Here is a 22,573-nt window from a genome sequence, read left to right as displayed (position 1 = left end):
GTTCTAATGAGGAGGGGTTCTTGTAAATCACACAGAAGGAAAGTAAAAAAGGTTTTCCCCCCCATTCAGCCCCGTTGTCAACATACCCTGCCTTTGGTGTATCTTCATCATAAAATATTGCTGTTTCTCCAGCCCGTCGTCTTCTTTCGCAGAGGTCACTTAAATTAGCAGACTTCACTCCCCTTCTTCACTTGAAATATGTGCATTTGCTTCTTTTGTAATTAATTATTCCAAATTGCTGCAACTAGTGCGCGATCAGAAACAGTGTCCAGGAGAGCCGATCTCCACACGGGGGCATTCTGCCTAGGGCCCTCACCCCCTTCTTTCAAATTAGGGAGTGACTTATGGGCACAGCAGGCAAGGGCAGTGTTCCCCATTTCCTTGGGGCAACAAGGGAGGCTGCCTTCTCCCATAACAGCCTCTTAATTACCCTGTGTGGGTCAGAGAGATGGTATTGTCGGCCATCTTCAAATGCGCCCCCTAGTGGCCCCCCTATATTGGGGTACTTTTATAGCTCTGTTTAGAGTAGGTGGCGCTGTGGGTAAAACCTCAGTGCCTAGGGCTTGCTGATCGCATGATCGGTGGTTCGAATCCCCGCGGCGGGGTGAGCTCCCATCTTTCGGTCCCAGCTCCTGCCCACCTAGCAGTTCAAAAGCACCCCTAAGTGCAAGTAGATAAATAGGTACCGCTTTATAGCAGGAAGGTAAACGGCATTTCCGTGTGCTGCGCTGGTGCTGGCTCGCCAGAGCAGCTTCGTCACACTGGCCACGTGACCCGGAAGTGTCTCTGGACAGCGCTGGCCCCCGGCCTCTTAAGTGAGATGGGCGCACAACCCCAGAGTCGGACACGACTGGCCCGTACGGGCAGGGGTACCTTTACCTTTACCTTTAGAGTAGGTAAAGTCTTGATAATATAAATGTTTTAAGTCTTTTGTATCAATCCAGTATACTTTCTTTTAATTGTCGAATGATTCTGTGTGCATTGCGGCAGCCTTTGGCTATGTGCAATAAAACTGACTGACTGACTGATATTTTATTAATTTCTTAATTATTGCCTTTGTTCTGTTGTAATTATGTATTTGTTCATGTTGTAAGCTGCCTTGAACATGGTTTGAATGCTGGAAAGGTGACATGCAAATATGTGCGTATGTATGTTTTGAAAGGAGCATGCGTTACCTGTGGGACAGAAGCTGCGAACCATGAAAGGAAGCCCTGTGTCAATTAATTTTCACATGGCCATTTTTTCCTGCTTTCAGGACTTTCTCATCACTCTCTCAATAAACAATCCAGATGGCATAAAAAAACCCCAGAAGTTTACACTGCTTAAAAACTACATCACCTGGGTCTAAGGGATGAAATCAGCCAAGAACTATGCAGTTTGGCTTCCCTATAGCCTCCCCCGTTAATGGTATTCTACTCACACAAGGGCAAAATCCATTCTGTACTGTGCAGAGGAATGGAACCAAACTAACGTGAAGATTAACTCATGCTTGGCCTCCAAGGAGGAGGGATGGGGATGAACTCCTGAATTCAGTACTGGAATCTCAGGTGAATAAACACAGGGAGAGATTACAGATGCCAACATATATCCAGGAGTTAGTGAAACCCAACACTGCCTTCCTCCCTCGGTGAAATCCCAACAAGTGAAGGGAATCAAAGTGAGGAATTTAAAGTAAGGAGACAAGACAATGCTGAAGGGTTCTCAGAAGCTTAAAAAAAAAGTCTCTTTTTCTCCCAACAGCAGTTGCTGCCAAGCAAATAAATAAATAAAGCAGCACCTTCAAGAACAACAAATAATAGCCCAAGAGACAGCTGGAGCAAGGCAAAGGGGGGGGACGGATTTAAAACTAACTCTATCTGTGGTGAAGCAAATAAGCTGTCAAGCAGCCACAATGTCATATTCGGTAGCTGCATATACTCTAAAACATTCTTCCCCTGAAAGATATTTTTGGACAATGATTCTTACCAGTCCCAGCCTGCATGGCCAATGGTCATAGATGAAGGGAGTTGTAGTGCAATAATGTCTGGAAGACAGAATTGCATCCCACAATTCAGGACCAGTTCACCTGAACTAGGATGGTTGGTTCATAGATGAAGAAGCGGGGAGGGAGAATACACTCCTCGGCACACACACTACACACACACACACACACACACACACACACACAAACTACATGGAGACAGGAGCTCTCTCCCTCAGGACAATTATGATTATCTAGATCCATTCTAGTCTAGTTTCAAGCACTGAAAAAGCACTTCAGCAATATATCAAGCATGAAATCATTACAGAAGTGGGCTAGTCCCCCTATTTTCCATGTAAATTAAAATCTGGGTTGTCTTTCTTTTTAACATACCAGGCACCCAACAGACTTGTGCCCATATGCATTGCACTCCAAATCTCCAATGTAGGTCTCCGTGTGTGCAGAGAATGAAAGGAGCCTGTGCTCACACCCATTTGTGCAGCTAAGTCAATTCACAGGAACTTGGACCCCAGAATATGGTCAGAAGGCACATGAGGTTACTGTCTTGTTGAATAAGCAGGCACTAACAGATTTTTGTTGCTGCTGCTGCTGCTGCTGTTGTTGTTTATCTACCCATGGTTTTGAAATAGCCTAGTATATATCACCATATCACTGTTATTTGTGGGAGTTATTTGAGAGAACATTTACATGAGCTAAAATAATTGTGTGGGGATTCATTCTTCAAAGAAATAGATAAGCCATATGGATCCAGCTTCCTTCTCCCCTCAAAAATACAACCACCTTTGTCCCTCAAATCAATTGTGTGTGCATGTAAGTATGCCATTGTTATTTATATTCCGAGAAATCTATTCTGGAGGTGCTTTAACGCATTATTTTTGTAAACAGCTTAGAAACTATTGTAGTTAAGTGGCACGTAAAATGTTTAAGGAAAACAAAATAAATAAAATTAGAATTGTCTGCTCATTGGGACCGGTTGAGAGCTAATCAAATGAAGCTCAATCCAGATAAGACTGAGGCATCCTTAGTGGATGGTTCCCTAGACTGGGTAGGTAACATTCAACTTGATCTGGAAGGGGGTTTAAGGTAAAGGTAAAAGTTACCCCTGACCGTTAGGTCCAGTCGCAGATGACTCTGGGGCTGCACGCTTATCTCACTCTATAGGCCAAGGGAGCCGGCATTTGTCTGCAGACAGCTTCTGGGTCATGTGGCCAGCATGACTAAGCCACTTCTGGTGAACCAGAGCAGCACACAGAAATGTCATTTACCTTCCTGCCGGAGCGGTACCTATTTATCTACTTGCACTTTGATGTGCTTTTGAACCGCTAGGTGGGCAGGAGCTGGGACTGAACAACAGGAGCTCACCCCATCGTGGGGATTCGAACCCCTGACCTTCTGATTGGCAAGCCCTAGACTCTGTGGTTTAGATCACAGTGCCACCCGCGTCCCCTAAAAGAGCAGGTAAGCAAATTGGAAAAATTAAGAAGTGAGAGGATCAAATGGACAGATTTGTCCATCCTTTATTTTGTCCATCCTCATTTTATGTCAGCCTTTTCCTCCCAATTCCATACTGCCACTTTTGTTCCAGCCAGGAGCCACAGAGAACTCACCTTCAAAATTCACAGTAAGTCTTTTTCCTTAACAACCATAATGCGACAAAGTTTTAACGTTAGCTTCCTACGCTTCGCAGTCGAATTCCCCAGCTCTTAAACTCCCTCTTTTCATATAAGCTTTCTGAATGTTCAGCGTGTAACAGAGCATCCATCAAGCTATAATTCGAGAAGTAATGTTTATGATCTTTTATTCCCCTTGAAAGATGCCAGCTTCTCCTAGCAGACCTCATCAATCTACAGAACTCTCAATAATAGAAGCCTCTCTAAAGACTGAACTGGAGAAGGCCTAAGACACACAGAATTGTGGTTAGAATAACTGGACTTGAACCAGGGATGCCTGAGACTAAATACGTACTTAGCCATAAAGCTTTTGATGAGTCACACACACATCTGGCTCCAACTACCTCATTGAGTTGTTGAGAGGGGATAACATGGGGTGGCTCTCATGTTTTGCCACATTGTGCTCCTTAAAAGGAGCAATGGGGTATAAAAGCGAAAAAGTATGTATACCTGTACACAGGGCCCTGTACCCATACTGGGATGACATGAATGCCTACATGCAGAGAAATACGAACACGATTCAATGAAATCCAGATAACCTCCCCTTCCCAAAAGAATCCCAATGCATTTTCCCAATGAATCAGGAACAGAATCCTAATGTTCTCCTCTGTTCCTTCCTTAGGTAATCTGTATGCAGGTGTGAGGGAGAGATGGATAAGCGCAGGATAGTGTGTGCAGTGCTGCCATTCCCAGGAACTGTTCATATGAATTCCAATAGAGGAAAATAGGGTGCTGATGAGTGCCATTCCAATCTTTCTATGCATAAGCACCACCTTTGTGCTTTACCTGAAGGAGCGTGTGCACGCACCTTTGCTCAGTCCAGACACTGAGGTCCTCCTCAGAAGGTCTTCTGCTGATTCCCTCACTGCATGAAGTGACGTTTCAGGGAACCAGGCAGATGGCCTTCTTGGTAGTGGTTCCCTCCCTGTGGAATGCCCTCCTTTCAGATGTCAAGGAGATAAAGAACTACACAACTTTTAGAAGACATCTGAAGGCAGCCCTGTATTGGGAAGTTTTTAAAATCTGATGTTTGATTATGTTTTTATATATGCTGTGAGCCACCCAGAGTGGCTGGGGAAAACCCAGCCAGATGGGTGGGGTATAAATAATAAAATTGTTATTGTTATTGTTATTTTATCATGTCCCTTCCCCACCTGCAATAAAACCCGGGTATTTTTGCTACATTGTGCACTAATTCTGCTCTCTGGACAAACACACAAATGAGCTGATGGTGGGGCAATTGCAACAGTGCACTGGGATAGTACAATGAAGCCCTCAGGGTTTTCTTCTTACAAACAGCAAAGGTAGCAGAAATTACTCAAAGGTGTAAAGAGCAACCTTCTAAAACATCAACAACCCCACCCTCTCTCTTCTGTTACACATTTGACTAGAAAAAGATAACAGCTCCACGAATTCCAGCAAGTTAATTGCTGATCTATCAGAACAGATTCAGTGCTGAGTTTGATTCTTTTAAAAGATGAAAGCCTGAATGTTGTTTTCTTTCTTTCTTTCAATGTTATTTTAATTTAAATAAGACATCTCCATTCCTCCTCTCTGCAAACTTCCTACGCAGCAAGCAAACTCAGAATGATGCACCTTTGCATACAGTTGACCTGAGACTCCACCATTGCTTGGCATAAGTAGGAAGAGAGCTCCCTCCCTCAGTAAGTCTTTCTGTCTTTTTCTCCCAGAATAATGATTCCAGGATTACTACTCCTAGTCCTTCACAGTATCAATATGACAAAGGACATCAAAGCAGGACATCAAAATAACTTACCGTATTTTTTGCTCTATAAGACTCACTTTTTCCCTCCTAAAAAGTAAGGGGAGATATGTGTGAGTCTTATGGAGTGAATGCAGGCTGCACAGCTATCACAGAAGCCAGAAGAGCAAGAGCGATTGCTGCTTTCAGTGCGCAGAGATCCCTCTTGCTGTTCTGGCTTCTGAGATTCAGAATATTTTTTTTTCTTGTTTTCCTCCTCCAAAAACTAGGTGCGTCTTATGGTCTGGTGCATCTTATAGAGCGAAAAATACGGTATTCCAATTACAATAGAAATTCCAATATCTCTGCATATATATTTTTCAAATTGTTATTATTTAACGTGGAGTTGGAAAACTTGCCATTAATGCCTATTGGTCACCATAGCCACACACTGCATTGTAATTCTGCAAAGCACTGTGCAGTGAAATCAGAAGCAAGCCCCACCAGGCTCCAAGGGAAAACATCTATAGGATTTCAGCCTTAACCATACAAAACTGGAGCACGAAGAGGGAAGAGCATTCAAAGAACATATGCTATTGCACTTTGCTTCTGCCAGAAGCTCTTTTCCCTTAAACTAATATTTTTGGTCGTGAAGGCGGCACTGATTTAAAGTTGCTTCAACCATAGAATTCTGCCTTTACAGGGAGGAGTCAGGCTAATACCCTGCCCAAGAAACAGCAAGTGTTTCTTTCATATGACCAGTGCTTTTTTTTTTTCCTTCAAAAAAATTGGAATATTTATTCCAGCAGCTTTAAAATATATGCAAAGAACCTATGCAGAACAGGCCAAAGAGAGGCTATCTCCTTCCCTTGCTCCCCAAAAGTCCACCTAGCAGCTGGCCCTCAGTTGGTGAGGGTAATCAGTGCTTCCACCAGGTTCCCCATGTGTTCTCGCAAGCTGCGTTCTGCTGCTGCCCTGGATATTTCCATCTCGTTCATAATCAACTCCAAATCTTCTTTCTTGATTGTGACTTTGGCCAGTTCTTTTTCCTGCTCCTGCTTTGCTTTCTGCTCTGTGGATCTTCGGTCTCCAGTCACTGATATCGCCATTTCCAAGTTGGAGCTCTGGATCTCTTTCTCCTCCGCGTAGTCAGTGATGCGCTCAAGGTCGGCCGCTCCGCTGTCGTGCTTCTGCGGCTTCTCGGCTGGTTGCTCTCTGCTGCCTGCCAAGCCATTGGGCTCTGCTTCTAACTCAAGCTCAACATCGCCTTCAGCTGCCATCGCTCCGTCTGCCTTCCGCGCTCGTCGCGTGGTAAGGGGCGCTTCTGGAAGCTTTTTTCTAAAAAAATGTTTAGGGGTACTCTCATTTTCCTACTCATATTGAAATACTGCCCCTCAATGAGGCCAAACTGAGATTCACAAAATGTTTAGGGGTATGTGTACCCCCCGGGGAAAAAAGCACTGCATATGACTATGTAAAAACAGAAGCCCCTATCTGCTGTCTGAAGTGCCACCATCCAGAAAAAAGGTTTACCATTTATTTCTATTGTATCAACTAGTTCTAAGAGAAAGGAAAAGGTGAAGAGGGGAGATTGAGGAAACAGTGCTTAGAGCACGTTGCACCTCATGCATTTTGCTTTAAGGTAAGGGCTATTGGCCAAGATGTATAGAAACACTCCCAGAAATGTTGTTACTCTTCTCAAAAGAAAACATTGGCTTCCATCAGAATTCCTTGAACGTTTTACCTGGGAAACGACATCCAAATGCACTTTCAAGATTTCACTTTAGGTCAGCCTGGGTGATAGACAAGGGGTGGGTTTATCAATATATTTTAGACTCCTTTAGTATTCCTCTGATATTTCATGATATTTCACTCCCAAATTCAATTCCACATTCATTTCAGGAGAAATGTTTGTAGCAACTCTAACCCCGAGTGTTGTCCTCCTAACTGCACTGAACCATCCAATTTTGAAAGGAAGGAATTCACGGACTTCCCCCAACCATGAACAGAATTCTGTTTTTGCTCTAGCAGCATAGGCCTATCTGACAATACCCTTGAAGAATTTACATACTTCTCTGTCTTGATGTTTAGTAAGTCATCAGTAAACATGGGCATTCTTGCATTTCAACAGGGCCCTTGTTCTTCCCCACCTAAATTATGCTTGAGCCACTGGGGTGTAGCAAAACAAAAAAGAGACTCTTCCAAAGATATGTCCCTCACCGGTAAAATTTGTCCCCCGGTGCCTCGCCAATTTTTATTGTAATTAAAAATAGCGTAAGTGCCCTTGAACATAAAACGGATGTGTTTGTGAGCATTTTACCTAATTTTGATACAACAATTGAAAGAAGCCATGCATGCAGAGGATCTAATGAGGTGAGGAAGCAATTACAGAGAAGTCAAGATGTTTCAGATCTGGCTCATGAATCATTACCTTCCGTACAGAGTAACATAAACAAACTACCCAGAGAAATAGAGGAGAAGAATCATACGCATAGATACACATTTTTCTCCTCTAATAGTCAATGATGTAAGGGAGAGAATATATACAAAGTTCTTGATGCTCAATGCCTGTGTTCCTGTATTAATTGTTGACCTTTTTTCTTTCAGGTCAGTTAAGCATGGTAGCCTCTTTGCCTTTTATTTAGCAGAAAATCTGCCAGTTTTCAGGCATGCAAATAGGGCCTGGCAGAAAATCAGGGTTTTGCACAATGTCTGCTTACATCACAAAAACACTGATGGCTCCCTAAAGCAGAAAAAACAACAACAATAATAATACCTTTGGTAGTTCTTAGGTTGAAAATGACTTTGAGAAGCTCTTTCACATTCGAAAAGGTACCTTTCCCTCCTCTCAGCTTATAGATGGCATCACTCTCACCTCACTAGAAAAGTGATTCAGTAGCATATAAACATTTATGGGTGGGGGGGAAGTCAGTCATTTTCCACTAACTTTTGCTGTTACTTCCTATGGACTCTCTATAGAGTTGGGCATTTTGAAAAACGTCAGATACATAATCTCCCTGATCTTGGGCCATACATACACAGAAAAGGGCTTTAGTGCAATTTCATGTTAGTGGTGCTATGTGCATTTCCCCTAGTTTAAATGCTAGGTGTTGGATAATCGCTAGTATTCTTATTTATCAGTTGGGTGGTGAGAGGAACATGGATGGCTTTAATCCCGCCTTAAACTCTCCGTTCCTTACCTCAAACAGTTAACCGGTGCTGTTTTCATATGTATTTCCACCTTCTTACATACTGGAATTGCATATCTGGGAGACTTGCTGGGCAAAAGTTCATAGCCAGTTTTGCAATGCAGATCTCAATCATCAATGTTCATCACAAACATCATTTACGACTTGTTTAATTGCATCTTGTACATTCAGTCACTACTTTTTGTTTTTCACAGATTGGGACTATTATGCAGAAAAGTGAATGTGTGGTTTAAGCTGTGGAAGCAGAAAATCACAAATACTGTATTTACAGCACCCCCTACAAGTAGTTACTCCCATGGGTTTGGGTATCAAGCTAGAACCACAGTAGACCTCCAATTTCTTTACTGGTTATCTAGTATCTTGAATTCAGATCCAGGAAGAATCTGGGGGAGAAACCATGGAATACCAGTTGATTTTAAAATTTAATCAGAATGCCTTCCAAAACCCACGTCCCCTAATACCCCAATAAAGGGATGGATCCCAATCCATTATGAAAATGCTCTGCCCATTTTGCATGACTTTGGAAGCTGCATTGCAAATCAGGGCAAGTGGATAGCAAAACCATTCCCATCTTGCCAAATAAGAGAGTCTGGGCACATGTGTTAAGGTTGTCTTGCATTTCCCATGTTCCAATGCTGTGAGTGGGCAGTATTTTCACCCTACTGCCTCAATACCAGAAGTGAGAGAAATATGCAGGGTGATTTTATACAGTGGCCTTAGTTCATATGTACTGAATAGGGCAAGGGCAAAAAGAGTCAGTTGGGTCTTTACATGCAGGCTGGAAGCAAATTGCTACTCCAGCTCCCATGACCAATTCCAGTCTAGTTTTTGCAGTATTTTTACAGCAAAATGTGGCCCCTAAATCCATTGGAAACCACTGTTTGTAACAAGCCACTGTTAACATCAATTCCTATCTTCACACTGAAATCCTGTTCATGACACTTCACAAGTTCCTCTGAGCTATTCCCTGTGTTGCATTGTTCCTACTATGTGCTGCTTAGAGCCTAGAAACTCACCTACAACCTTCTGGCTGCCCACTAATGAATCATAGAATCATAGAGTTGGAAGAGACCACAAGGGCCATCAAGTCCAACCCTCTGCCAAGCAGGAAACACCATCAGAGCACTCCTGACATATGGTTGTCAAGCCTCTGCTTAAAGACCTCCAAAGAAGAAGACTCCACCACACTCCTTGGCAGCAAATTCCACTGTCGAACAGCTCTTACTGTCAGGAAGTTCTTCCTAATGTTTAGGTGGAATCTTCTTTCTTGTAGTTTGGATCCATTGCTCTGTGTCCGCGGAGTGGACCCAAGACCATTCCTTTGCAGAAATTATATTACTTTGTCTGGTCTCTATCACTTTTGTAAAGTCAGGTCACTTATCCGGACTCTGCTACATGTTATGCCTTCTTACAAAGCAATATTCTTGGGTTTCAGACAAGTTTTCTTTTTCATTTCGAAACACAATCACCTCCTGATCAAAGAACATCCCCTTAGGGAGCAAGATGAGCCTTATGCATTAATCTTCCATTATCGGTGCAACAGTTTGCAATCATCGAATACTGTAAAATGCAGCATCTTCAAACTTACTGCTACTGGATCACTGGTGGAAAGTTTGGTAAACACCTTACATTCATTTCCTTCTGAGTAGCAGGTGGCTGAATGGAAGCCATTGTGAAAGCAGATTTCTTACTTTCAAGTCACTTATTTTTGCCAGATGGAAGCATCTCTCCAAAATCCTCTTCCAACACCAAACTAGAGCTTAGCTGATATGACTGTAGCCCAAGTTTTATCTGCAGGATTTTTTAATGCATATTTAAATGCATGCTTAAATATGTATTTATTGCATATAGGTGTTTATATTTAAATACATATTTTGTCTCAATGTATGCATTTCTGAATGGAAGATGCAAATTATGTTTATACACTTTAAAAATGCAGACCAAACAAAATTCTCCCTCAGTCCAAAGTCCTAAAGGAGCAGGGTAGGAATCTCTCATAAGGTTTTGCCTTGCACTTGCCAAACTGCAATTATGAGAGAAAGCCGCAACACTTACATGGGCTTAAATTAGTAATGCAGGTATATTGAGGAGCATGTTAGAAAAAGAAATAGATGTCTCAGGAGCCTTGGGTCCATCAGAAATGCAAGATAATAGAAGAGGCTTTGGAAGGCATGTGGTGCTTGCATAAAACTTTCTTTTTTATTTCCATTATAGCATTCTGAAGTAATACAGTGGTACCTCGGGTTACATACGCTTCAGGTTACATATGCTTCAGCTTACATACACTTCAGGTTACATACTCCACTAACCCAGAAATAGTGCTTCAGGTTAAGAACTTTGCTTCAGGATGAGAACAGAAATCGTGCTCTGGCAGCACGGCAGCAATGGGAGGCCCCATTAGCTAAAGTGGTGCTTCAGGTTAAGAACACTTTCAGGTTAAGTACGGGCCTCCGGAACAAATTAAGTACTTAACCCGAGGTACCACCGTAAAATAGTTTCTGAAAGACATTCCCATCTTTCTTAAGCAGCTAATTTTATTATTTGAAATTCAGAATTTTGGTTTTTTTACTAGATAGACTTGCTGCCAATGACTGTCAGCAACTCCAAGGCTTAACCCAGAATCCTGTAATATGAAATATGGTGAAAGGCAAAGGACCTCTGGATGGTTAAGTACAGCCAAAGGTGACTATGGGGTTGCGGCGCTCATCTCGCTTTCAGGCCGAGGGAGCCGGCGTTTGTCCACAGACAGCTTTCCTGGTCATGTGGCCAGCAGGACTAAATCACTTCTGGCACAACGGAACACCATGATGGAAACCAGAGCACACGGAAATGCTGTTTACCTTCCTGCTGAAGCGGTACCTATTTATCTACTTGCACTGGTGTGCTTTCGAACTGCTATGTTGGGAGGAGCTGGGACAGAGCAACGGGAGTTCACTCCATCATGGGGATTTCAACTGCCGATCTTCTGATCGGCAAGCCCAAGAGGCTCAGTGGTTTAGACCACAGCGCCACCCATGTCTCTCTATCTAATAATCCACCATGAATTTTCTGTACTCAGGCCTCAGAGCCTAATGACAATGCAGAAGGGAACAGTGATTTGTTATATTGGTTCCTGAAATCAGCAAGCAATATGAACCTTCTGGATTGGCCAGGCCAGCTATAAAGTCTAGGAGCCTGGCCTTTTTATTTTTCCTGGTCAACAGAGGGATGCTCCCCCCCCCCCCTCTTTGCTCCATATCATGTACCAGCTAACTAAGCTCTGGGCTGAAGGATCATGAGCTAGAAACACTCAATGTTTAGATTTGGGTGCTGTTGCTTATGGCCACAGCCTGACCCTCACAGCATTCATGCTCAAATGCTTTCAGTTTAAACTACAGTGGTACCTCGGGTTAAGTACTTAATTGGTTCCAGAGGTCCATTCTTAACCTGAAACTGTTCTTAACCTGAAGCACCACTTTAGCTAATGGGGCCTCCTGCTGTCGCCCTGCCACCGGAGCCCATTTTCTGTTCTTATCCTGAAGCAAAGTTTTTAACCTGAAGCACTATTTCTGGGTTAGCGGAGTCTGTAACCTGAAGCGTATGTAACCTGAAGCGTATGTAACCCGAGGTACCACTGTACATTTTTACTTGCTTAAATCAGAGGTTGACAAAAGAGTTTAGGAGGTCTGGGGTAATCTCTGGGTCATTTGTAGTGGATCGGGGGGGGGGGGTTCCCTGACTCCCAATATTTTAACAAAAACAAGTAAAATTGTAGATAACAAATAAATATATCTATGCCATGGCTGGCCTTGTTCTAATCACTCATGAACCTCTGCATTCCTCTCCCCTAAAATACAGATAGGTATTGGTTGCCATTGACCAAGTACAGTCCTGCTAACCAGTTTTAGAATTTTGTGTTCACATCCCTGATTTGTAGTAATTCAGATGATTCTTACTCATATCTGCAGGTTATTCCAATGCATGGCTTAAAGGATGCAGCAGATAATTAGCTCCACCCGCTGAGACACCATTTTGCTCCTGGTTCTGGTTGGTGGACCTTGGGGAAGGGATGGAGAGATCAGCCTAAGTTCATCTCATTTCATTTTCACCGGCACTCAGAGGGCCCATTTCACCCCACTTTATGTGGATTTTTCAAAAGAGGGCATAAAAGGCTCAAATTTAAATTGTATGCATTATTATATGCACATATTTGTCTGCATTCCCTCAATATGCTTTCCCATAAGGTACACATTTTTACTGTAAAATCATATTCTTGAGCATACTTTTAGCACACTGAAACTACACTGCAAAATCTGGAGAGCTGCATAAGCCGATTCAGAGTTGCATTCTGAACTGTAAGCAAGTCTGGGTTGCTCTACCAGATAGGTAATAGATGTACTCAGTTGTGGACTTGTGGTAGGGGTTGGAATAATCGCTTTCTGTAACTATTTTTGCATTTACCGTATTTTTCACCCTATAGGACGCGCATTTTCCCCTCCAAAAATGAAGGGGAAATGTCTGTGCGTCCTATGGGGCGAATGCAGGCTTTCGCTGAAGCCTGGAGAGCGAGAGGGGTCGGTGCGCACCGACCCCTCTCGCTCTCCAGGCTTCAGGAAGCTCTGCGCAACCCTCAGGAGACCGGCTCCAAGGGTTGCGCAGAGCTGTCTGCAGTCCCGGGCTCAGCCCAGCTCTACACGGCCATCGGGAGCTGGGTGCGAAGTCCCGCCCGGCTCCCGATGGCTGCGCAGAGCTGCCTGCAGTCCTGGGCTCAGCGCACTTCTCCCCATCGCCAGCCCCACAAGCTCGGGGGACAGCAGGGAGGCGGAGCACGCCTTCCCGCTGTTCCCCGACCTGGTTCTTCCAGCCCCGCACCTGGGGGAAAAAAAATTCTTTATTTCCCCCCCAAAAAACTAGGTGTGTCCTATGGGCCGGTGCGTCCTATGGGGTGCAAAATACGGTAATACATTAACCTTGTACTAATAACTTTAAAGTACAGTGGACGCTCGGGTTGCGAATGTGATCTGTGCGGGATGCACATTCGCAACCCACAGCACTGCATCTGCGCACACATGGGTTGCGATTCGGCGCTTCTGCGCATGTGCGACCCATGAAACCTGGAAGTAACCCATTCTGGTACTTCCGGGTTTCGGAGGGTCCGTAACCTGAAAAAACGCAACCTGAAGCGTATGTAACCCGAGGTATGACTGTATATCTGTAGGGAAGTTTTCTTCCACTCCAGGAAGAAAAATTCCTTAAGCTCATGGAAGTATATTTAACAAAGAATGTCTGCAATCAGTCATGGTCCAGAACCTAGTCAAATGCCTGGATTCTCTCACTCAGTCATATATATCCACAGAAAACGACAGCATGAGAATGACTATGATACAGCAATTATTAGCACATCATTCCAAAAGCAATTGAACCTATTGCAGTTAAAGGTCTAGAATGTAATATAATATTGTTTCCAAACATCTTTGATTTTAATGGATTATAAAATAGTATATTTGCCACAACTCTACAAAACATGCACACTGTCCGCTGTTTCCAAGAAAATCATCTCACTTTTTATAATGCAGTCCATCTTGTACACCAACAGAATAGATGAGTTAAAGGCATTTTTTACTTTCTTCTGCCCCCTGCAAAAAGCATCTAAAAAAACCAACATTATACACGTTCACTTCTTACCAAACCCCTTTCACTCTCTCCTAAAATTCATGTCAATGACTTGGACATTACATATTCCCTCTTCTTAACATTATGCCCACCCAAAAGACAGGCTGCTGCTGAAAAAAGGAGCCTAAATTAATTTCAGAGGTGATGTGAATCCACTGCCAGCTAACGCTGTATTTTCATTTTCCCACTTTTAAAGAAGGTTGACCTTTACAGATATGATGTGATAACAGCTTTCCATTACATTTAGCATGATTTAGATAAGAGGTCACTTTGCTGTCATGCCCAATCATCTAAACCATAATTTAGTATGAAATGCATGGACAATAAGGAGGGAGGTGAGGAAAGCTAACGTCAAGTGATAAAACGAATGTAGGTAATAAAGCTTCTAAAATCTGACAATGGGTTATGTTGAGAGTGGTGGAATCATAAGGTCTCACACTTAAAATGTTAAAGGTAAATGTGAGGTGAGACATTTCTGATGTATTTCATCAGTACGGCTGCTCTTACAAGCGGGGGCGTTAACACTACAGTCCCTGCATTGTAGAAAATCAGGTGGGGCTTCATACAATTGAACCCCATTTCCTGCACAGTGTTGGGGAGAAAAATTCTAGCCTGCCTTTCTACTGCCATGCTATTTTTCTACATGCAAGGTTTTTGCATGTGTTGGGGCCGCAAAGTCCAGTGACTCAGAAATACAGGGATAATTTTAACTGCCCAATGAGCTGTTTGTAACAACAGCAACAATATATTTATACCCCACCCATCTGGCTGGGTTTCTCCAGCCACTCTGGGCGGCATTCAACAGATCATTAAAAACAGAATAAAGCTTCAAACATTAAAAACTTCCCTAAACAGGGCGGCCTTCAGATGTCTTCTAAAAGTCAGATAGTTGTTTATTTCTTTGACATCTGATGGGAAGGCGTTCCACAGGGCGGGCACCACTACCGAGAAGGCCCTCTGCCTGGTTCCCTGTAGCGTCGCTTCTCGCAGTGAGGGAACTGTCAGAAGGCCCTTGGAGCTGGACTTCAGTGTCTGGGTAGAATGATGGGGGTGGAGACACTCCTTCAGGTATACTGGGCAGAGGCCATTTAGGGCAGGCACAGGCAAACTCGGCCCTCTAGATGTTTTGGGACTACAACCCCCATCATCCCTGATCAGTGGTCCTGTTAGCTAGGGATGATGAGAGTTGTAGTCCCAAAACATCTGGAGGGCTGAGTTTGCCTATGCCTGTTTTAGGGCTTTAAAGGTCAGCACCAATACTTTGAATTGTGCCCAGAAATATACTGGGAGCCTATGTTTAGATCTGTCCTTGACAAGTAAGCTGGTGCTAGAGTTTGTTTTGCTTTCTCCAAGTTCTTATGAGGTTCAGAGACATGGTTGGAAGGCTGCCCATTCAGATGTTTTGTTTAAACATAGAAGGTCTGGATCTGGTCAGTGCGAGATGAGAGATGACCGAAGAACTCATGTGTCCCATCAGGATAGGAAGGAAAAATATGTATGTAATAAACTAAATACATCCCTACCAGCCTCTCAACTATATAATCATGCCTGGGAAGTTAATTAGTTTAACTCATTTATTTACATCATTTGTTAGTTGCCCTTCATTCAAAGATCTGGGGGGGGGGGTAGCAGCAAAATTCAGCAAAATAGGGCAGCCATACATAAGACCATAAAACACAACAAAGGAAAACTTCAGCAACAACTAAACATCTCAAAATCCTGGCTAAAAAGCTATGGTTTGAGCTTGACACACAAATGCCATTAAAGTAGGTGTCAGATGAATTTCAGGGGCAGGAAGTTCTAAAGCTGTGAAGCCACCACAGGAGAGGCCTGCCTGCACGCCACAACCTAATGTGTTGCTCCTAGTGGGCAGGACACTAGTCCCTAGGGAGGCCCTCTGTAGAATTCTTCAATTAGAATTAATCCACCTGGAAGTGACATTTCATCAGGCCTTCCCTGTGATGGAGCTCCCTGCCTTGCCATCCCCCTACTTGCATGTATGCAGCCAAATCTCATGCTTCTGCAACAGGCATAGACAAACTCGGCCCCCCAGATGTTTTGAGACTACAACTCCCATCATCCTTAGCTAACAGGACCAGTGGTCAGGGATGATGGGAATTGTAGTCTCAAAACATTTGGAGAGCCAAGTTTGCCTATGCCTCTTCTACAACTATCAGATCAATTTTTGACAAATATGAGGTTCCTGGTCCACGTCGTAGCATCACTGACCAACATAATAGCAAAAACCATAATATAAAGGAGAACAGTTGAAATCTTGCCCATTTGCTAGCAGAAAACTAAGGAGCCATTCGTATTATGACAGTGCACACCATGTAAACCATTTAAACCAGAGAGTTGTTTAAACCACCAACTTGGTGCTTTATCTAACCCCACATTAACATTATATACTTCTCCTTGGCATTCCTGCCTACCTTAACAACCACTTTGTCCATTAAGCAGTTATTGTGACCTTCTACATTACTGCACTATGACACTGAAAAGCAATTAGGTTGAGTCAAGCACTGAAGATGTTTGGTTACATTTATTAAGCAATTAGCAGTCTGGAGTGGCTCTGTTGCATTGTCAACTAGCGGTGAATACCCTAACTGTGACTGTTACAAGGAGTGAGCCTTGCAATAAGCGCTCGGAATAATACTGCCCAAGTAATAAACTGGAATGGCCACATTAGAGCTGGACAAATTAGTCCATTAATATATGTCCTGCTCTATATTTGCCAGCACTTTTCATGGCCCTAAGAAATAGTTGTTTACCAGCCTCAAACTGTAGCCGAGAGAATAGCATACCGACATAGCCTTGCTTGTTGCAATATTGCAGCAATTGTCAACAAGAATAAAGACGGGGTGCTTTTTTATGTTGCTTAAAGCACTCAAACCTTATTTTAAGTGAAACATTCTTTCTTCTTCAGCTGACCATTTTACGGATGTCTCAGGTGTGCTTCTTTGCCCTTCCTGTCTTACTAGTGGCTGTTTCTTAAAGGGTAAATAAAAGTGATTTCTCAATCTACAACTGAAGAGGAACACGGCTGGAGCAAAATAATCTCACAGCCTATTTCTTCTGAGTTACTTTTAGCTGTCACACTGCTATGAAATCTAGGACACCATATACATTTGCTTATACCAGCTTTGAAAAACGAGCAAACCCTTTACTACTGAGAGTAGGCCTCTTCAAACTGTGAACTATCACAACCAAACCAGGGAATGTATGCTAGCTCACCATGATTAGGAAAAGCCCCTAGGAAGGCATGAGGGAAAGGGAGATATCAAGTCCTTTGCAGACTTCCAAACATGGCTGGCAGGCTGTGAGCAGACTGATAGGTCACAAGCTAGACAAGCTCGTATTATGGAACAGTAACACATATTCTGGTACCACTTTTCCTGGCTATGAAGATAATGAACAGCACCCAGGCTGGAGCCTAAAGGGGTCATACTTCTTCCCTATTCATGTGTAGTCCTCTTTCTGACCCTTAAAAAATCTTATTCAGTAGCTTTTCTGCAGCACTCAAAGGGAGTGATTGTTAAGTATAATTGTTCAATTGACACTGAAATGAAGAGTGCCTGTACGTATATTGCTGAAAAAGTTTAACATTGAAAAATTCCATTGAAGCACACTGAAACTCTCTAAGCTTCTGAGCTGATAATTAACTGTTGGTGTTCTCTGCTAGCACTCATGTGAGTGTTTAACCTTGGATCATGTGATCAAGGTATTCAATTGCAAATCTCAATTTTTAAATGGAGTTGCCTTTGCCTTTTGTTCCCAGTGAGATAATGATGTGATAATGAGCCTCTCCAAGAGCTGTATAGCCTTAGACTGGATGCAGGCTAATGCAAGCTATGGGAGAGACAGACCTTTGATTTTTTTCTCTGATCATAATTATGTTATTCGTTTAAGAATAGAAACCTATGCTTAGATAAGTGTATGCTTTATGGAATTATTTGGATGTATCATTGATTGTTTCTGTACCTGTTTTGAAGAAGTTCTGGTTAGTAAAGCTCTGAATCACAATTATGTGTCTGGACAATTTTTATTCCAAAAAGAGTGAGCTTTTATGCATCCAATTGCGTCATGCTGCACAATATTGATATCTGCAATAGTGATGGTGCACAAGGATAGCCTAGGACAACCTGTGGTGGTCTACAACTCTTACAGTGATCCTTGCAATCAGGTCTTTAGAAGCGCAAACTCATAACATTAGCCAACACTAACATAGTTTTCACTATTTCCCCACTTCGAACAAATCCGCCACACATTGGAGGAGTGCAAACAGTGAGGTGTAAAAGTGTTATCCACTCTGGACATCGGTATTATTGGCTTCAATTTTTGTTGCCCATCCTGGCAGGGTTTTGAGAGAGACATCAACCAATGTAAAATGTGGTGGTGGGGACAGGGACTTGCAGGGATGTCTATAAGTTAATTGGCTGCTGCAGTTTAGAGCATTTTTCATACATGACACCAAAAGTTGAGCATCACCTGTTCTGCTTGTGTCATGTGTGAATGTTGTCAATGTGGGAGAGAATTCCAAAGGAGAAACCAATTTACACTGCAGCCCATTCCTTAAAGCAGCTTGTACACACAATGAAAATAACCTACATTGGCTGCAGTCGTTTGGGCAGGGGAAAACAAACACATATTCCTGGAACACATAATTAAAGGGACCTAGGCAGGAGCAGCTGGCAGGGCAGGGCAGGGGGGCCAAGTCACCCTTCCAACAGGGGTGTGGCTCTTGCATACTGGAACAACACAGAGTGGGGCATGGTGGCAGTGAGAGCACTTTGGCAGAAGTGCCAGTTTGGCTTTGTTGGTGTGCCCATGTAGTCTTGATCTCATCAACACCCTGCCTCCACACCAGTCCAAGGAGCAGCAGCAATGAGCCCAGCAATGAGCTCCTGAGCCCATGTTAAATATCATTTCCCCCTGCCCTGATAAACGTCTAGACAAAGTTACTGATCAGAGGGAAGCCTGTAGGCCAAAGATAGCAAGCCATTCTGGGGTTGATGGAGAGTTGCTCTCCAAAATCAATCAATCAATCAATCAATCAATCAATCAATCTGGAGGGCACTGTGTTGGCTGACCAAGTATGCAGTCTAAAAAGTTTCCAAGCCATTTAAGCCAGTTTAGACACACTAAGGTTAAGGCTCCTAAGCCAATTTAACACTGGTCTAAGTGATCATGATTGAATACCTGGTTTTCTGCACACACACACACACACACACACACACACACAGTGGTACCTTGGTTTACAAACTTAATCCGTTCCGGAAGTCCATTCTTAAACCAAAGTATTCTTAAACCAAGGTGTGCTTTCCCATAGCAGCAGGGGACTCGATTTACAAATGGAACACACTCAAGAGGAAATGGAACATGTTCTGCTTCCAAGGTGAAGTTCACAAACCAAAACACCTACTTCCGGGTTTGCAGTGTTCTTAATCCAAGTTGTTCATAAACTAAGCTGTTCTTAAACCAAGGTACCTCTCTCTCTCCCTCTCTCTCTCTCTGTGTATGTGTAGTTATTTATAGATGAACACACACCTGTTTATTTGTTTAACTCAGTTACATCTTTGTGATGAAGGGTCATCCAAAAAGCTATTTATTTACTATTGTGCACTGCTATTTTTTTATTATCATTTCTGAATGCAACTGATGTGGTGGAAAATATCACTCACAAAACAAGGTACTTCAAGTTGACGTTTCCCTACATGCAGAAGCACCTTAGCTGTCAAGATGCTTTTCTTCTACTACTTTGTGCATCCTACTTATCTATAGCTTATATCTTTCTCATTTATCCTTATCTGTATCTCAGTCCACAGACTGCATTATATTTTCTGTCTGCCACATGCATTTCAGCGCTCAGGTCCAAATAAAACCAGTTCATCACATATATGCTGCCTTCAGCAATTTTAGTTATTAAATACTTTGCCAGTGACATGCCAAACAAAATCATAAACCCAATACAATTGGGGTACTCACAAGATTGTGATTTTTTGTTTCAACCCAACAACAAAACCAAATTAGGAAGCGTTGCCCTTATGGGCTGGCGGTCAGCTACTACAAGACGGCTATGATTTAAGCAGAAAGTATGCATCTGAAGAGTCACAACACAAAAACATATTTTTTTCTAGTTGCTGATTTTTTATATCTGCTTTTGACATTTTCGTCATTTATGCATGAATGTGCAGTAGCTTTCATCCAATGTTTCAACACGGAATTTTACCTAAAGCAAAATCTTAGTATGAATATCGAAGCTCCTGCTCAAGCCGAGTGTCCAAGGAATTTAAGGGAAGCAAAAGGCATTTAGATAAGGACAGCCAAATAACATCAATGCAGGCTTCTTGATCAAGCTGTGCTGCAGATATCACCTGACTCTCAGCAGCACTGAGGGTGTCCAGCTCGGAGTCAGGAGCTAGTGAAGAAACTGTTTATAAAAGTTGTCAGCGTGGGACCCAAGTTGCCGCTGAAATTCACTCAAAGTGAAATTTCAAGGTGAATGCAAAAGTTCCTGCTTGGCAGACATCTGGGGATTTTCAAAAGAAGGAGTCTAGCAATATGAATTTTCAAAGGAAGCAAAAATATTCTAGCAGTAGATATAGATATACGGATCTGATGGACAGTGATACAATAGCAAGCCTCCAATTATAAGAATGCACATTTCCCTTCTGCAAAAATTGTCACCCCCAAATTAGAGGGATAGATAGACAGAAAGACAGACAGACAGACAGACAGACAGACAGACAGACAGACCAACCAACGGACCAACCTTAACTTTTCTATATTTAAATCCTGTAATGGTTCTAGGGGTTGCTCGTGCGTAAGTTGCCGCTACTCCTGGCTAGGTTGCCTGGTTGAACCCTTTCTGTCTGGACAGCCTCAAGTTCCGTGGCTGCCTCAGTCGCTGGCAGAATCCGTTAGTGGGCGTTTCTTGAACCTCTTCCAGCATAGAAGCTGTTTGACGCCCAGTCTCCTCCTACTCTGCCTGCGCGGAAGTCTTCTGCACAAAGTGGGTGTGGGCAGCGGAGTACCCGTGCCCTCTCCGCTGGTCTCTGGCGAAGAGTCCTGGAGCCACCTCTCCGATTCCCCCATCTGCCCCCCTTCTCCACTGGTGTTACGCTGATTTCCTTCCCCAGCAGATGGGCTGCCTCTCTCTCTACTGGGACCCTCTCCGCCATCCCTCTGGAGCCGACTCTCCGCCTCCAGCTCCGATGGCAGTTCCCTGACAAATCCGAAACTGGATTTAACATTGTAAGTGCATCCTCAAACAGACAAACACTCACCACACTGCCAAAAATGAATCAATTTTGCTCCAACCTGTGCAGCACAGCTTCTTGCAGAAGTTGCTATTGAGAGAAGCATGGCAAGCACTTTGCTTCCTGCTCTGCCATTTCCCCTAAAGGGGATGGAGGTTTAGCAGATATGGTCCACAGAGAAAGAATTGGAACCAGGTCAGAAGCAGGAGAGGCCAAGATAAATGGAAAGAATGATTGCAGAATGGTAAGATACCAGATGTACATGAGCAGGGGGGAATGAACAATTGCCAGCATTTCTCCAAAAACAAACAGAAAGCATCAAAAGACTTCACATGTTAAGCATGTGAAGTCATGATGGAACACAGGCCATTATGAGAAATAGATTGGTCTTGAGCTCTGCCAGACTAGAGAACATGTTCCAGGAACAGCAGCTGAGATGGCTTAATTACAGAGCTGGGTATTAGATGGTGGCACTGTAATCACCACCATAAACTGGGAAAGAGGCTATTTTCAGTGTGAAAATATCAGAATGCTGTGCTTTCTCCCTTCTGTCCATCATTACACGCATGATATATATAAGCCACGTGCAAAACCTTCACTGAGAAGATTAAAGCATTTTGTATGGTTAAAATCAATCCTTCTTACTGTCTGGTTTAAAATGAAAATATGCTATAATACCTGCTATGCAGAAACGTTCAGATACATTTAATAGACATGACTGATATCCTCTTAAAGCCATCAAGGCTAACAAATGTTGATGAATATGTTTTTTAAAAAACAAATCCAGATTATTTGCACTTCTTTCAGGATATATTGTCTTCACGATCTGCACCCAGTCTTAATTACATTGAAACCTTAGAGCAGCATATTACTTCACATTTTTAAGGTCACTCTAACCATGACCTGGGAGCTTCATATTGGACTAGGGCTGGGCGATATTTGGTTTTCAACATCACAATATATCACCACCTAAGCATCACAATATTCTATTATATAACAATGTCTGAAATAAGGATGGAGCTATGTAGAAGCATTGGTTGGTTTTACGGTTTTTCCCACATTGTGATTTTTGCATAACACACACACACACACACACACAC

General features: G+C 43.0%; 2 protein-coding genes across 6 annotated transcripts in view; both read right to left on the bottom strand.

Moving 5' to 3' along the window:
* The window catches only part of CDH18 (cadherin 18), a 621,618-nt gene that overhangs the window by 190,422 nt on the left and 408,623 nt on the right, over positions 1 to 22,573 (bottom strand). The window lies entirely within an intron of this gene.
* Positions 6,127 to 6,651, bottom strand: LOC310681634 (huntingtin-interacting protein K-like). Its single transcript, XM_083449720.1, has one exon. It carries the CDS (start codon positions 6,631 to 6,633, stop codon positions 6,256 to 6,258), a length of 378 nt encoding a protein of 125 aa, XP_083305846.1. The 5' UTR covers positions 6,634 to 6,651; the 3' UTR covers positions 6,127 to 6,255.

The sequence above is a fragment of the Podarcis tiliguerta genome (assembly GCF_965153285.1).
Source record: "Podarcis tiliguerta genome assembly, chromosome: 7".
In the NCBI taxonomy this organism is placed as follows: Eukaryota; Metazoa; Chordata; class Lepidosauria; order Squamata; family Lacertidae; genus Podarcis; species Podarcis tiliguerta.
The sequence above is the reverse complement of the archived record's forward strand: the minus strand, read 5'-3'. Positions and strand labels throughout refer to the sequence as shown.